The sequence below is a fragment of the Belonocnema kinseyi genome, chromosome 3, assembly GCF_010883055.1.
Source record: "Belonocnema kinseyi isolate 2016_QV_RU_SX_M_011 chromosome 3, B_treatae_v1, whole genome shotgun sequence".
Classification (NCBI taxonomy): Eukaryota; Metazoa; Arthropoda; class Insecta; order Hymenoptera; family Cynipidae; genus Belonocnema; species Belonocnema kinseyi.
Genome location: NC_046659.1, coordinates 12,938,228 through 12,954,850, shown reverse-complemented (window position 1 = coordinate 12,954,850; position 16,623 = coordinate 12,938,228). Strand labels below are relative to the sequence as shown.

Genomic DNA, 16,623 nt, shown 5'->3' with positions numbered 1-16,623 from the left:
GTTTTACTCGAAAATAAGCAATTTTGAGCCATTTCCCCCTCCATGAGGATTGGCATGGGGTGACTTTGGCGATTCGGTACGGACCTCTAAGTACCCTCTGATGAGTTTGCATCGTAAAGTCACCCTTGGCAGGCATCGGTATCGATTTTAAGCCCATTTTTGCAAAACCTTAAATTTTAGTGTTTTTTAGTGAAATTTCGAGATTTCACCCTCAAAGAACAGACTGAAAATATTATCCTATTTCAAAATTTCAAAGTGCGCTAAATTTCGGATTGGACTGGGACACCTTTCCGCACCCAGGCGTTTCTTGGACGCACAATGCTGGTTTTTCGCCCCAGCCTACTGGAGGCACCACTGTCTAGGAGCCACACATCACTAACATCCGTCTTTTCGAATCACTCGGTTAAGTGGCGAGAATCTTGTCTCTCGGTAATGACGAATGCGCAATCTTTATTCGCGTCGTCATTTTTTTCTTCTTCTTGTTCAAACATTGCCAAGCATAATGACCTTTTTTATGACAAGAAAAACATTTATCATTGATCAAATCCTTCGCGTCTTTCTTCTGAAACTTTTTCGTATTTTTCGTTGCCGTTGCAAATGCTGACTTCGCGCCATCGTATGCCAAGGATCTTGTCTCTTCTTTCAATAGTCTTTCCTCGAGATTTTCTAGTGTCTGCCTCTCGGAATCGACACTATCCAACACTGTTTTTAGGGCGTTAAATCATGAGGGCAAACTTGCTAAGGTTTTTTCCATGATTGCAAAGTTAGTCACTGTCTCGTCGACATCATTCAGCTGCGCGGCAATGTTTTGCACTTTCGCGACGTGCTGACTTATCGTATCATTCGACTCCAATTATGTATTCATGTAAACGCTGCATCATGATGAGTTTGTTCGTTTCCGATTTCTGTTCATGAATCAGAGCCAGCTTCGCCGACATCTCGCGATTCCATTTGCACGTCAAGACGCTTTCGACATGTGCCGGTTCCATGGTCGACGAAATGAAATACATAGCTTTGGCCGCGTCTTTCTTCCAGGTCTTCAAAGCATTGCTGTTTCCTCAGGTTTCACTCGCGTTCCATCGATAACATCATCGATACCATGCGCAACGAGAATCGCTCTCACCTGAAACGTCCATACATGGTAGTTCGAACCATTGAACTTGTCCATGTATCGCGTTGAAATAAGATCGGCAGTTTTGATTTTCAAACAAGACACTTCACGCGACGATAAACTCCGCCCCGTACAGATTTCGTCTATTACGCTTTGCGCGCGTAATCACTCTTTTGCCAGCCCGTTTTATTCTTTTTCACGAACCCGACAAACGTTCTGGGCCCATAACCTAATGAGATTGGCTATGAAAAAGAATACGAGTGCGAGATGCTTTTAAAGGGTCTTTATTCGAGGAATGCGCGTCCCGCGTTTTGTATGTGATTGTCTACGTATCATCTGACAGGAATTTCACCGACACGGTTCGACAGTTCGCGCGCTAACGGCGAGTCCATTATCATACAATTAACAAGTCAGAGAGCTGACAATCAGACAGCATATTGCTGACAGAATCCGGGTACTATATGGCGCTAAGAGAAGTATGGAGTGTAGGAAGATGTGGGTCAGAGGAAACCAACAGTTTTTCTCTAATCCATCTCGACTCTTCCAAGATCCTTCATTTACCTGCGACCATCCGCCCAAACTAGAGGAGGTCGAAGAATTTTGGAGAGAAGTCTACGAAAATAGCTTTTAGGAGCTGAGCAATGCCCATATAAGCACAGTACTTCCTAACGAAATGGGCAACTTGCCTGATACTAAGACTTACATGCCAATCATTTCTATGAACACACTGTATAAGATCTTCACAGCTATCCTAAATGATAGGATTTTTTGGATAATCGGACCTGTGTAGAGAGAGATGTATGCTCATCAATAAGTGTATCTGCAAGCACGCATATCCTACAAGCGCTTCCTATCGATAGCCTAGATTGATTACCGGAACGCTTTCGATTCAACCTTCCATGGACTAATCATCTGTCTGTTGCAGAGCGTAAATGTTCATCCACACATCGTGAGGTGCATAAAGATATTGATTGCGCTTTAGAAAACCAGATTTATTATCTCATCTGTAAATCGGCGTGTGACAACTAACACTGTCATCTTTCAGAGACTTGTCTTTCTGGGCTATACCATGAGCCGACTCCGCTTTTGCCTTACATTATTGCCACAATTCATAAGGTCACTAAAATATCACAAGGTCAATTACAAGGTCACTCATGTATTTTACATGGACGATGTTAAGATCTATGCTAAAAACAAAGAGCAACTACATCCAGATCGAGGGATTATCGAACGATATATTAAGGAAATAGGAACGGAATTTGGGTTAGAAAATGCGCCAAGATTTATTTAAAGCAAGGAAAACTTAATGGCATCCCTTAAGATTCTGAGCTCGTCGATGATCATGAGAACGAGTAACAGTTTTCAACTACATTTCTACAAATATTTACAAGAGTGAGGTGGATTAGTCCTTATATATATATATATATATATATATGTGTGTGTGTGTGTGTGTGTGTACCTATATATAACCTATATAATTAAAAGTTTGTCATAAGGACAACCGCAGCATTTCGCCTGGAGCGGGTGCTAATCTGAAAAATTGCACCCGCTCCCAGTGAAATCGCGGTAAAATTTCAGCCACAAACACATTTCACGACCGTGAGATGGGTGGTTACAGTCTGTAACGGAATCAATACGACGATCCGGCAAAAGTTTCGTGCACCCTAAGAACACGGAGCGACCCAAGGACTACCGCCTTCTGCATTTTTCCTGTAAGTGTTTTAGCATATTGTTGACACGCAGGGATGCTTTTCAGGCTATTAACGAGTGAAAGCTTGGAATCTCCAAGAGCGCCGATGATAAGGACGATTAGTTTAACAGAATATTCCGGGTACAATCGTTGCAACTCCCTTATATGGTATCTATACCTCTCTTTCTTTTTATTCTCCTTGGCTATGATGTTTTTGTCAGCCGGTGCCGAAAATTCGATAACGAACATGGTTCGCTTCTCGATGTTAAGAAGAACTATGTCAGGCCTCGAGAGTGCAACAGAAACAGTTGTCGAGAATGTAAAGTTCCAGTAGTCTTAGTGCCGCATTGTGCCCCTGGAAGTAGTTTGTTCCCGCATGAGTTGGAAAACTAGATAGTATGTGTACTAACTGCTCTGGGTGTACATGGAACGCCCTGCAGCTATCATCGGGAATGTCTTGGTTCAAAATGTGGAGACGGTATGTTAAGGTGGAAATGGCATCGTCTTGGTTCCAGGTCATTGATTCCGACTATGGCAGGTACATCGTTACTCGACCGTCGTACGCTAATGGTCTGCAAGAGCGTTTGCACGCGCGATTGCAGAGGGCGACATATTGTGATAATGTACCAGGCGCGTGTGTTATCAGAATTACCGCATCCATTTTTAGACGAACAAACGATCAAATTCATTATGTGAGATTGAGCTGGTGCGTCAGTAGTATAAACTGCAAATACACTATTTTTTCCTCTTTTCCAACCCCACAGTTCTGGTTCTAAAAATTTTCCTCGCCAAGTTTGAATCTGATGATAGACTCGGTAAGAGTGTTGTCGAGCCGCTTCGGAAATTGTAGGTACAGCCTGAATGGAAGAAGTCACAGATATGTTGAAGAATACGTTTCTGTGTTTGTTTAAGCTGGTTTCAGAAGGTTTAGCCTCATATAATGCAAGAATTAATTGCTGCCCAGCAGCTGCTACTTGACAGTGAGTAGAATTGGGGCTGTTGAAAGTTTTTACAATATCCCGCAAGGATTCATTTTTATTCAGCAAAGTAATTGTTTTAATTTTTCCCTTCCTGAAGAAGTCAGAAGTTTCATCACACAATATACCTTGTAAATGTCTGCAAACGTGGTATTCGTTGGCCATACTATACGATGAATCAAATTGCCCCCATCTAAAACGTATTAACATTCTTCCAGATGATTCTCATGATTGATCTGCGATGATGTAGAAATTGATATATCTCAATTACTTCAAAGAATAATTTGCACCGTAGAAGCAAAGGAAGACTTGAAATCATGTTTCAAGCACGAATTGTCTTCATTTCCAATTTCTATTCAGTGAGAAAGGCTTAAACAGAAAGAAAAAAATTCATCATTATACAATATATATGGCTCTCTTGAGAATCATGGGAAACATCTGGAAGGATGTAAAAACGTTTTAGATGGGTGCAATTTGATTCAAGCTGTGTCGACTCTCATGGGTGCGTTTCACCACTTATAGCGTCACTAGCGCATCTACAAGGTGCTCGAAAACTAAAGTGTATGTGTGTTCGGGCACGTATATGTGTGTATTATTTGAATGTGTTGCATGAATTGAAATCAGAGAAAGTAAACGAATTAATTCAAAATTATTCAAATTTAAGACGAAAAATGTATAAACACTGTTTCCTGTATCATTTTTCGGCATAAATGTTTACAATTCTGCATTAATTTTCCAATAAATGAAGAAATACATGACACATGAAATGTAACTTTTTCACGTTATTTTATTTATTCGCATTAAAATAGAGAAGTAAAATTAGTGACATCCTGGCACAGCACAAACATTTCTATTTACTTCAACTTTGTTTATTTTTCAATTTACTGATTTCAGTTCATACGACAGAACACAACTTTTTAAAATTTTGCAAAACTTGACGTTTTTTGACGAAAACATAACCTCAACAAACATTAGAATGGCTGTGCGAAGATGTTTAAATATATATATTACCCCCAATTTTGCTTCTACAGTAGAGCCATCTAACAGGAGGTCCATAACGACAAAAGTATATGCGATGACACGCGTCCATGGGAGTCGACCCAGCCTGATTTGATTCATCGTCTAGTATGACCAAAGAATACCACGTTTGCAGACATTTACAATGCATAATGTACTATTTATTCGAAAAGATTACAGCCACAACGTTGTTATTGTACTTGACGGTTATTAATTAAATGAAGCCGGTACGAAAAGTGTTGAACGTGAACAGCGTCTTTTGACAAATATTTAACCCAAAATTTTATTTCAGGAAAATACAGTTTTAATTGTGCTCTTTCTCCTGTGGAAATGATATTTTGTTCCTAAAGAAGGAAAAGGAAATGTAAAATCCCGCATTTGTAGTTCGAAAATTTTGCAAGAGTCGTGAGTCTTTAAAAAACAAGAATCCATTATATTTCCTCACTCAAATATAATGATAAAAATATAATGAATATTATTTATATAATAAATAATATAATGAATAAAAATGAAACCTTGCAGGATATTGTAAAAACTTTTAACAACCCCAATTCTACTCACTGTCAAGTAGAAGCTGCTGGGAAGCAAATCATTCTTGTATTAGAAAGGCTAAACATTCTGAGACAAGCTTAAACAAATACGGACACGTATTCTTGAATAAATCTGTGACTTCTTCCATTCTGGCTATATCTACAACTTCCGAACCTATTTAACAACACTTTTATCGAGTCTATCATCAGATTAAATCAAGGCGAGGAAAATTTTTAGAACCAGAACTGTGGAGTTGGAAAAGAGGCAGAATTATTTTATTTGCAGTTTATACTACTGACGCGCCAGTTCCATCTCACATAATGAAGTTGATCGTTTGTTCGTGTAAAATGGGATGCGGTAACTCAGATAACAAACGTGCCTAGCACATTACCGGACTGATGGGTGGCAGACGGCGTGCTGTCGATAAAGCGTCGTTTGTTCGGTATGAATGAGCGGCAGACCAAAGTGCGGGCACAATGTGTCGCCCACTGCAATCGCTCTTTCAAAAGCTCTTGAAGACATTTACGCTAACGACGGCCGAGGAATGATGTGCCTGTCATAGTCGGAATCAATGTCCTGGAAACTTAAAGCCCTCTACTGACGGCAGATTGAACCGGCCAGAGGGAAACTCTTTTGATATTGGATTCGAATGTCATATGGAACCACGTACGCTAGATATCAAAACTTTCTAAACTTTTTTCTAGACTATTTGTGTGATCAAGCTCGAACGTAAAAAGACTGGTTCTATACCTTGGTGCACAATATACCATTTTTCTTATAAAACGGCATCTTAGCAAGTACAAAGTTTTTCATTCAATTGTTTCTTAAGTAGAAAAATGAGTAAGAAATATTTTCTTTTTGCTTTCTTGTAATGATGCGGGATTTTATACGATTTTAGTTGTAAAAAACTTGAAAATCGGATGAAATTTGTAGACTGAAAATCTATTTGTTTAAGGGTAGTTTTTTGCGCGGTAGTATACATCATGGGAAATTTATGAACTATCTTTAAAATAGAATACTAACAAAAATGTGTGCAGGTTTTTGCTGGAGATACTGCTGAAGTACTAACTTATCATCAAGTTTCGATATCTAAGTCACATCCAAAAGAAGGATGGGTTGAACAAAATCCAATGGAAATATTGACAGCTGTGAAGGAGTGTTTGAATCAAACTGTACATAATTTGCGCCAACTTACTATTGACCCAGCTGATATAGTTGCAATCGGAATAGCGAATCAGAGAGAAACATCAATAATATGGGATTCTGTTACCGGTGAACCCTTGTACAACGCAATTGGTAAAGTTTTGAGCATTTTAAAATATTCTGCCTTCAGTTATAACGTACAATTTAGATCTGGTATGTATTTTTTTTATAGTTAAATTTGTACAGTCGCATCAACTGCCAGGGTCATTAGCGACTGTACTGTAGGGTTAGTTATAAACTGTAGGGTTTCTGTGGTGTAGTATACCAAGGGATAGAAGCGAAGCTTTCTGAAAGCACTTTCAGCTTCATTTCCTACTTTAGGAATCGAACCGGCGCCAGCGTGGCTGCCAAGGCTGCAGTGTTGGAACATAGGAGAATCACGATACCATCTGAGTCATGATTAGTCAAAAAATCTGGTATATTTTAAACCTATTTTATTAAAATTTATACCATAAATTTGAATAATATAACATTTGCTGACTATCGAGAATCTTAATTTTTATCGTGACAGCCGATACGTGAGTTTTTGTACAGACCTTGTCGAAAGCCCAAACCGACAATTATCGAGTAAGGTTTGGCACATTACAAGTTGTAGCGACACCATGATCCCTATGCTCTTTTGCATCACCCTGCGACGACACTGTTTATCGCGAGCAAAAGGTAACTCACGTATTTTATATGTATGACCTGAAGGCTTCTAGTGCAAGCCAAATTAAGAGTGCTTTAAGAATCTGCGAGAAATGTACAGGAGAAATTGGTATGGACTTTGGAATGGACAAGTGTGCCGAGTTTTATATGAAACGTGGACGAACTAATGGTGTTCCTGGGGACCCTAAGCTCATGTTCCTATCTCTCGGCGTTTTACAAGGTATTTGCGACTAACACGCTTGCCGTACCGGTTCTACTCTATTCGTTTGGGGCAGTTCCATGGGCGAAGCACTAGCTCACGATCCTCGACATTGTCGCGCGTAAGATCATGCGTAGGCAAGTGTATTCTTATTAGATCTGGATTACTGAGAGGCAATAAAAATGAATATGTAATGGTCTCGAGTAGTTTTTTGAGTCAAGCTGTTGCATGAATTAGATGTTAGAGTACTTGGAGAATGAAAAAACAAGAATATTTCATAAAATGAGAGTATTTCTGAGAAAGGAGAAAAAAACGAACGGAGAAGTGTAAATATTGAGGGTCAGTAGAAGGGGTCCCACTGGCCGTTAACTATGCGATTAAGAGCGTTGGTTAGACTCTGAAGTAGATTGAGGTACGTACTGGCAGCTTTGTCAGATTTGAATAACCAGTCTGTTGAAGTATTTTGGTAGAATTTTTTATCATAAGTAGATATTGTTTCTAAAAGAATTTCTGAAAGGTTTAATATTTTGTTGCATGAGTTGATTCTGAGAGAGACAAATATTTCCTTCTTGTCAGGTAATTGAAGATTCTTGTATTATATTGCTATTACGAATTTTCCGAGATATTGGGTTTTTATTTGTTTTAATTGTTACGTGAGACATATAATTATTATAATATAATTATGTATAATTCTCATTTTTGTATTGTTTTATCTGTGTAATTAACTACTGAGAAATTTTGTCTTTGCGTTTTGTAATGTCTGAAAGAAAAGTTATGTACAGGACTCTGAGACAATTACGAAACTGAAACTGGGCGAACGGGGAATAGGGACCAGTCTGTTCGTGGCAATGACAAGAGTAGGCTCGCTCGTGATTTTCGAAATCGACGCAATTTGTACTTAAATTTATATCTTCACCTTTTAATTCATATGCCATTTATACCGCTTACCAATAATCATTCAATAAATGTAAACTGCTTAGAGTTTTATAAATAAAGAGTATTATTTTGAAACTTACTTAGCCACTGCGTCACTTGAAACTTATTTCTGACCTCACGATTATTGAGAATTTACATTTATTTTTTCTGGAATATTCTTGCAATAGTCAGAAAGCTCTATAGAATTTTCGGTTAGAAGGTATTTGGGGTCGTATGTTTCTTCTAAAAATATTTCTAACATCCGATTGAATGTGTTTTGGAGTTCTAATGTCAGGTCTGATAGGATTTAAGTGGATTTATCTTCTTTTATTTTTTGTAATTATTCGAGGACATTACCTTGTTTTATGCGTTCTAAAGCGACTAGCTTTAGGCGCCCATGTAAGTAAGAAAATTTTTCAGTATTATAATGCGATTCAATTATTTAAAGATTTTAATTTACTTTCGTTTAGTATATCTTGTAGCGCGTTGGCAAACTTCGACAGGGGTTTCCAACATTAAGCTGGTATTCTAAGATACCAAATTTTTTTAGTAGAAGTAATTCAATTGATTTGATGCTCAGAATTTTGTAAATTTGGAAAACTTGAGGACTTTCAATCAAATTTTTTTATTGATACCAAAATTGTCGATTTTTTGTTGGAGACTTTTGTTACAATAGCATTATCAGTTGAAATGTGGTAGTTCTGTAGGTCATTTGAAATTTTTAAAAATTAACTTTATACAAAGTCAAACTGGCACGAGGCAGGCATCCTGAATCGCGTCGAATCACCCGTAACGATTGAACCTTTAAGGGGAAACGGTAGGTTTTACTGAGCACCTAAATGACTGCAGCGACATCTATGAAAACATCGGAAATACAGCCTAGTGCCCCCTGGCTAATATAATTATATACGCATACTCGAAAATCGGTAGTATTCCGTTGCTAAAATGCTTGACTTGTTAGAGGGAGAAACTTAGCAACGAGAGAGACAGAAAATCTCCAATTATTTGTATTGCACCCTCGCGTTTGGTTTTAGTTACTGTTACTCGGACCGGCTCAGCTGCAGGGAAATATGGATATTTGAAAAAGATTTCATCTATGTTTGCAATCCGTGTAAAAAATAATTAATTGGCATCTCATAAAAAAACTTTTAAAAATTCATAAAATTATAATATAAATGAGTAAATAATTTTGGTATTCATGAAAGCTACTTTTATAACCTAGGACATAGGTGAAATACTGAATGTAAAGAAAAATACTTAAAAACATACCCAGAGTGTCTAGCGTTTGTGGAAAAAATGCTGGACTTTTCCAAATGCGAAGTTTATCATATACCCCCAAAATCCGATTTTATGATCAAAAACTGTTTTTTGGTAATTGTTCATTTCATAACTGTGAAAAATCACAAAGCTGAAATCGAAAATATTTTAAAGTTTTCCTTTTATTTACTCTTTTAACTTTAGCGAATATAATGACATTTTTACTATCAAATAATTTGTTGTTAATATAATTAAAGTGAGTTGAATTCCGTGTGTAATAATCTCTTTTTGAATGATTAACTTTGTACATATATTTTTCAAATAAATATTTTTTTCAACAAAGATTTTAACAAAGTAGTTGAACTTTTAACCCAGAATTTTGATTTTCTTACCAAAAGGACAAATTTGTAACAATTAAAAATTTTTCAGTCAAGAAAGAAAAAAAAATGTAATCTAAATTTTTGAACTTTTACAAAAGAGTTTATCTTGAACCAAACAGTTGAAGTTTAACCAATAAAGAAGACATTTCGATCTAAAAAATTAGCTTTCTACCAATAAATACGAAGTTCTAACTAAAACAGATCAATTTTCAACAAAAGATGGAAAACTAACATCTTCAGGTAGAAGTTAATTTAAAATAAAAATAAACGAATTTTGCACAAAATATTTAAATGTGAGACCATATATTTGAGCCGTAGAACATCCAAAAATTAATTTGTAACAAAGTGGTTCAACTTTGACCCAGATAGTTAAATTTTCATTGTAAAAAAAAAACAATTTTTAGCCAAAAATTGACTAGTCAATTTTTTAATTGAAACAGATAATTTTCTAGAAACAGAATTAATTTTCAACGAATAATATAATAGTGTATATATCAAACACAAAGGGTTACTTTTTCATAAAATGGTTGATTTTGCAATCTAATTATAAAATTCTAACTAAAAGTATAATTGTCAGGAGGAAACAACTGATGAAAACTAATATGAATAAAAGGCGAATGACTTACTAACAAAACATTATATCAGGTTAATCCTATTTTTCATTTTTAAACTTCCCTAACTTCACTCTGTCCAACATTTCATTTTTTCTGACCATTTATTCAAATACCAGAATCCTTATCTTGTAATATTTGTAACATATAATTTTTTAACGCAGACTAAGACAATTAAAAATGCCTCTTATACAAATTGGCTGGGTTTAAGAAGGTTTTTGTAAAAAATCTTTTACTTTCCCGGCCTAATAAAATCCTCTGATTTTTTCCTGATTTTCAGGTTTTTCCTGATCTACAGCTATTATCGTACACACTGGGTGAAATTCCTCAGTGAAGTTTCAACTAAGTCTGATTAATAAAAGTTGATTACTATTTTAATTGAACTTTTTTCAATACATTGGCAGAACAAAAGTAGTAGAATAAAATTGTTCAAATGAAACCGCCGTAAAAGTAGAAAAAATCACGAATAAATCAGAAGCTTTGAAATATTTTCGATCGTAGCTTCGTTATTTTCACCCTGATAAAATGAAAAAAAAGTGCGTGCAAAATTTATTAACGTTTCCAGAAGAACAAAATCGAACTCAACGTTATTATCCTGAGTTTTATGAAAAATTCATACTTTTTTCTTAATTTGTTGAATGTCAATCTGATTTCGCGCTGAGAAAATCGCAAAATATTTCCTGTGGACAATACGCTGAATACACATGACATTTAACTGGTGAACATAATGGATGTTTACATTTAAAAAATGATATATATGTTGATATATATATATATATATATATATATATATTTTTTTTTTATTATAACAAAAGCGATGAAATGATTTATATGCGACTTATAAAGCAAAATTCGTTTCCACAATGAACATTTAGTGAACGCAAAGAACAACACCATAAAACAATATTTTACCACACCAAAGATTAAATTATAAGTAAGGGTTTGTCCTGGTCTAGAACAACCACCTGAAAGGTAGAAATTCGTTAGCGGATCATAAATTAGGAAGGTCCTCTTTGTAAGCGTAGAGTTGTAGACTAAACTTACTGAACTAAACTAAAATGGTCTCAGGATGCATTGGAAATATTGTTTCTAAAATTTTCTTGCCTCTCTCCACCAATTTTTTCGGACAGGTGACAATTTCGCCCTGGGTACCTGCGGAGAGCTCCCCTACTACACGGCTTCCCTTCCCTTAGCCGCACTGCTGCTGTCGATCCTGGTCAGCAGGAGTCCTTTGTACCTAATTGAGACTACAAGGCGAAATTTCACATTTTTTCAATGTGGCACTTCGTAATTTATAAATATACTATTCGGAATCTCAGAATTATAACGGTTCCAACGATAATATATTTTTTTTAAGTTGAAAATTAAATAGTAAATGTTTAAATTTATGTGAAATGTTATGGAATTTTTTTTAAGTATATTCTACTCAAATATACTACAGTAGCTTTAATTTATTGATGTAATATTTTACTTAATTTGGGAAAATCCGGCAGTTAAAATTTGGCCACATTTGAGAACTTATTAATTAACATCATGGATTTGGTTTATTCCTCAAACAATTGAATTTCTCAAAATTACTCTTAAATAATTTTTCACTCCCAGTCCAAAAGTATGAACTGTGTCATTCCTAGTTTAATTTGGAAACTCATTAACAATCGTACATTTTTTTTTTACTTCTTGAACCAATTTTTTATGAAAGTTAATAAAAAATACTATTTTAACACATAAAAAGCAGAATATAAGGGATGTTCACAGAGTTAACCTCAAAAGTGTTGCTATTCAAACCTAACTGCAATCATTTTTGAACAGAGAAAAAACAGAAAATTGCACTTGGCTAAGTTTTGAGATAAAATTTAAAAATTGAATTCGGCAAATTTTAAAAATAATTATCCTTCGTTTAAATAATAATATGTTAATAATAACACTTTGCTAATGGCACTTTTTGTTTTCTTATTATTAACTTAAGCGTCAACCAAAGCAGACTAATTTTAAAACCAAAAAAGTGGATTTTCCTAAAAACAATTGAATTTTTAAACAAACAAAGATTTTTTATTAAAAAAATAAACAAAATCTCAGCCATAATGTTTAATTTTAAATCCAAAAAGACGAATTTCCTGCAAACCAGTTTATAGTTTTTAACCCAAAGATATAAATTTTCAACAAAAAAGTTTAATTTTTAAAAACTTAGATATAAATTACCCACCAAAATAATTAAATTTTCAACTAAAAAAAAGATAAATTATCAAGCAAAAATGGAATAGTTATATTTGCAGTTGAAACATTTATTTTAAACTGAATAAAATAGAAATTTTCAACCAAATTTTCAAACAAACAGTTCAATTTGCAAACGAAGAGATTAATTTTTCACCTAAGAAGATTTTTTGAAACAAAATACATGAATTTTCACAAAAATATATAAAATTAAAGAATTTTCAACCAAACGTAATTTTCATTAGAAACTGAAAAAATATGTAGTCAATTATTAATTTCGAAAAAATTAGAGTAAGTATAAAATATGTTTAGAAGTTTTGAAAAGATTCCAAAATAATTTAAAGCCTGAAACAATTATTAAACATTTAAAACAAAATGTAGATTTTTGAAGATTGTAAACACAACATTTAGAAGCTTTCTGAGTATTTTGAAAAGTTTCAAAAGAATACAAGACATTTATCCAAATTTCTAGGAAAACTACAAATTAATTTCTTGTTGAAAAATTATTTTGAAAAATATTAAATTTTTAAAAAATTTTAAAAATAAAATGTGGAAGATTTGGAAGTAATTTTTTTAATTTTGCCAGTTTTTCCGAAAATTGCAGGAAAAAGTTGAAGTCCCAAAAAAATAACAAAATTGTTAATACATTCCTCGAAAATTGTTTAATGGTATTTTATTATTTTGAAGAGTATATTTAAAAAGATTGTAGAACCATTTTTTATGCATAAATTAAGTTTTCTAATTGATTAAAATAATATAATTTTAAAATTTTATAATTTCAATTTATAAATCCAACCCCATGAAGTGTAACAGATATTTCCTAAAAAAAAAACTTTTTTGTAAATTTTATCCAGAACCGTTAATATAAGGTACATGGAGTTGAAACTCAACATGTGTTTTCAAGATTAGCAATAGAATAAGAATAAAAACTTATTTTTTAAATATGACCCACAAAAGTTTGTTTTATGCACTTCAAACAAAACAAAAAAAAAACCCCGTAATTGAACAATTTCGACCCAGAAGTTAGCTATGCATACATCTGAAACTTGTGAAAAAATACAGTAACAGTTCTAGTGAAAAACTAAAAACAGTCCTGGATATCTCTCAGCAATATCTCTAGGAATGCTGGTTTTTTACAATACAAATATTGAAGAGATTTATATCTAGGACGGGGTAATCATAAATTCGCCCGCAATACCTGGGACCTGTACATAAAGGCGGGCGCTTGTCTTTTACTCCACGGGTCCCTGGTAGTTAAATTTTCAAACAAAGAAATTCAACAAATCAGGTAAGTTCAAGATATATTTAGAAGTTTTGGAAAGATTTGAAAAAATTTTAAGAATTAAAAATAATTAAAAACATTTGAAACAAAATGTAGATTTTTAAAGATTTTCAACACTAGATTTAGAAGCTTTCTGAATATTTAGAAAGGCTTGGAAGAAATAAAAAAATGTTCTCAAACTTTCTAGGAAAACTAATAAATTTGAATAATTCTGAAAATATTTTTAAAAATTGGCAATATTTTCTCAATACAGTCTGTAAGATTGTTAGGCAATTTTTTTCATTTTATAGGATTTTCAAAAATTCGTAAAGAAGAAGTAAATTAAAGTGAGAAGAAGTAAATTAGATTAGATTAAGAGAATATTTAAAAAGATTTGATAACAAATATGGACGTATAAATTAATAGTTTTAGCTTAAAATTGTTCAAAATTATATAATTTTAAAAACTGATACATTTTTGGATCGATCCTTCAACTCAGCATTTTGTCTCCATTTTTTTTCTTTGTTGATTGAAAAAGCTTTCTTGGTAAAGAATTCAACCCTTTGATTAAAACCAATTATTATTATTATTATTATTATTATTATTATTATTATTATTATTATTATTATTATTATTATAATAAAACATTTCAGTGTTGAAATGTAGTCACAGGCTTATACTGCCCAACATGTTAAAGGCATTTTTGGTTAGAGTTGGACTTTTTATTTGATTATTTTTGCACGGGGCTGTCCCGATATGTATCGTCAGTGACGGACGCATTTTTATAATGCAATCAAGTGATCTGATGAGAGCAGTCTGCCCAGACATATTGGACAAAGCCTGGTTTTTACCGCATCATTGACGGACTGGGTTGCAGTCAAGTACACGATGGGGGTCCTACAGCTTAAGGTGGGTTCTGAACCACCAGAACCTCGGTAAAGGTACATTGAAAAATTTCTAGAGGTACCGGCTCAGGGATCGAACCCCGGACCTCTGATTATTTTTTTTTTTAGAAACATTTCAGTGTTGAAATGTTGTCACAGGCTTATACTGCCCAACTTGTCGAAGGCATTTTTGGTTAGAGATGGATTTTTATTTGATCATTTTTGCACGGGGCTGTCCCGGCATATATCATCAGTCACGGACGCATTTTTATAAAGCAATCAAGTGATCTGATGAGAGCAGTCTGCCCAGACATATTGGACGAAGCCTGGTTTTACCCCATCATTGACGGACTGGGTTGCAGTCAAGTACACGATGTGGGGACCTACAACTTAAGATGGGCTCCGAACCACCAGAACCTCGGTAAAGGTACATTGAAAAATTTCCAGAGGTACCGTCTCAGGGATCGAACCCCGGACCTCTGAGGTGAAGTCCGAGTGTCTAACCAACTGAGCCACTGAAGCTCTTTCACAGGCTTATACTGCCCAACATGTCGAAGGCATTTTTGGTTAGAGTTGGATTTTATTATTATTATTATTGGAAATTAGCATGCTTTGATTAAGGTTTAAGTTACTTAAAAGATAACAGAACAACCAGTAGTAAAGCATCTAGATTCGGTAATATATCCAACATATTATTTTAAAAAGAAAGAATCATTTGATTAATTTAAAATTTTGCTGAATGCAGTTTCAAAGTTTTTTTCAACACCTAAGGAAATTCAATTTTCTTTGTTGGACCCTGTTAAAAGTTTTTTAAGATACCGTTGAAAACGACACTTGTCAATTTGACTTCATAAAAATCCTTTATATTCTTCTTTGCATTGTTCAATATAATGTTTTAAAGTAACTTTCGTAAAAAGAATTGGTAAAGAAATTTTAAAAATAATTATGTTTGTTAATGAGTTTCGACATTTAGCTATAAATGAAATTATTCATACTCTTGGACTGGAAGTGCAAAATTATTTAAGTATAATTTTGAAAAATGCGAATGTTTGAAAAAAAAATTATGATGTTAGTTAATAACTTTCAAATCTGGTCAAATTTTAGCTTCCAGAATTTCCAAAGTGAAACAAAATATTGCACCAATATATTAAAGTACTGCAGTAGATTTATAATAAAATATGCTGAATAGCTTTCCATCAATTTCACATAAACCGGAATATTCATTATGTAATTTTTTACCTTGGCAGTCAAAGAATATATCGTTGGAATCGTTATAATTCGAAAATGTCGAATATTTTGTTTGTAAATTTGCAAGTGCTAAATTAAATGAAACAAAATTCTGTTTCGCATTTTAGTCCTTATTAGAGACAAAGGATTCCCGCTGACGTAAGTACACAGGTACTGACGGCGGAATTGATCATCGCTCGTTTTGAACATGCACGTTTCAGCATGCTTAGGGCGCGCAATTGTCAAATTTTTTTTCATTATACTCAGCACTTTTATATCAAATATAATACATTTTTCATGTACCGCTGCTTGTTATTCGGTATTTAGGTTTTGCAAAATAAAGTAGAAATTGTATTTATCATGATCACTTTAATATTTGCTTCCAATTTCGCGTTAAATTTTATTCTTAGCTGCGCTGAAACATGTATCATTTTAATAAATGTTATATCATTACAATTCATAACCCGCAGGGAAATTGATTCAGTCTTATTCTCATTGCCT

General features: G+C 34.0%; 1 protein-coding gene across 5 annotated transcripts in view; it reads left to right on the top strand.

Annotated features, from left to right (window-relative positions):
* Window positions 1-16,623, top strand: part of LOC117170366 (glycerol kinase-like) — a 331,719-nt gene that overhangs the window by 37,383 nt on the left and 277,713 nt on the right. For all 5 annotated transcript variants that reach the window (XM_033357121.1, XM_033357119.1, XM_033357117.1 and 2 more), the window contains exon 2: window positions 6,364-6,622. In XM_033357121.1, coding sequence (XP_033213012.1) covers window positions 6,364-6,622 — 259 coding nt within the window. The remainder of the gene's footprint in view (window positions 1-6,363; window positions 6,623-16,623) is intronic.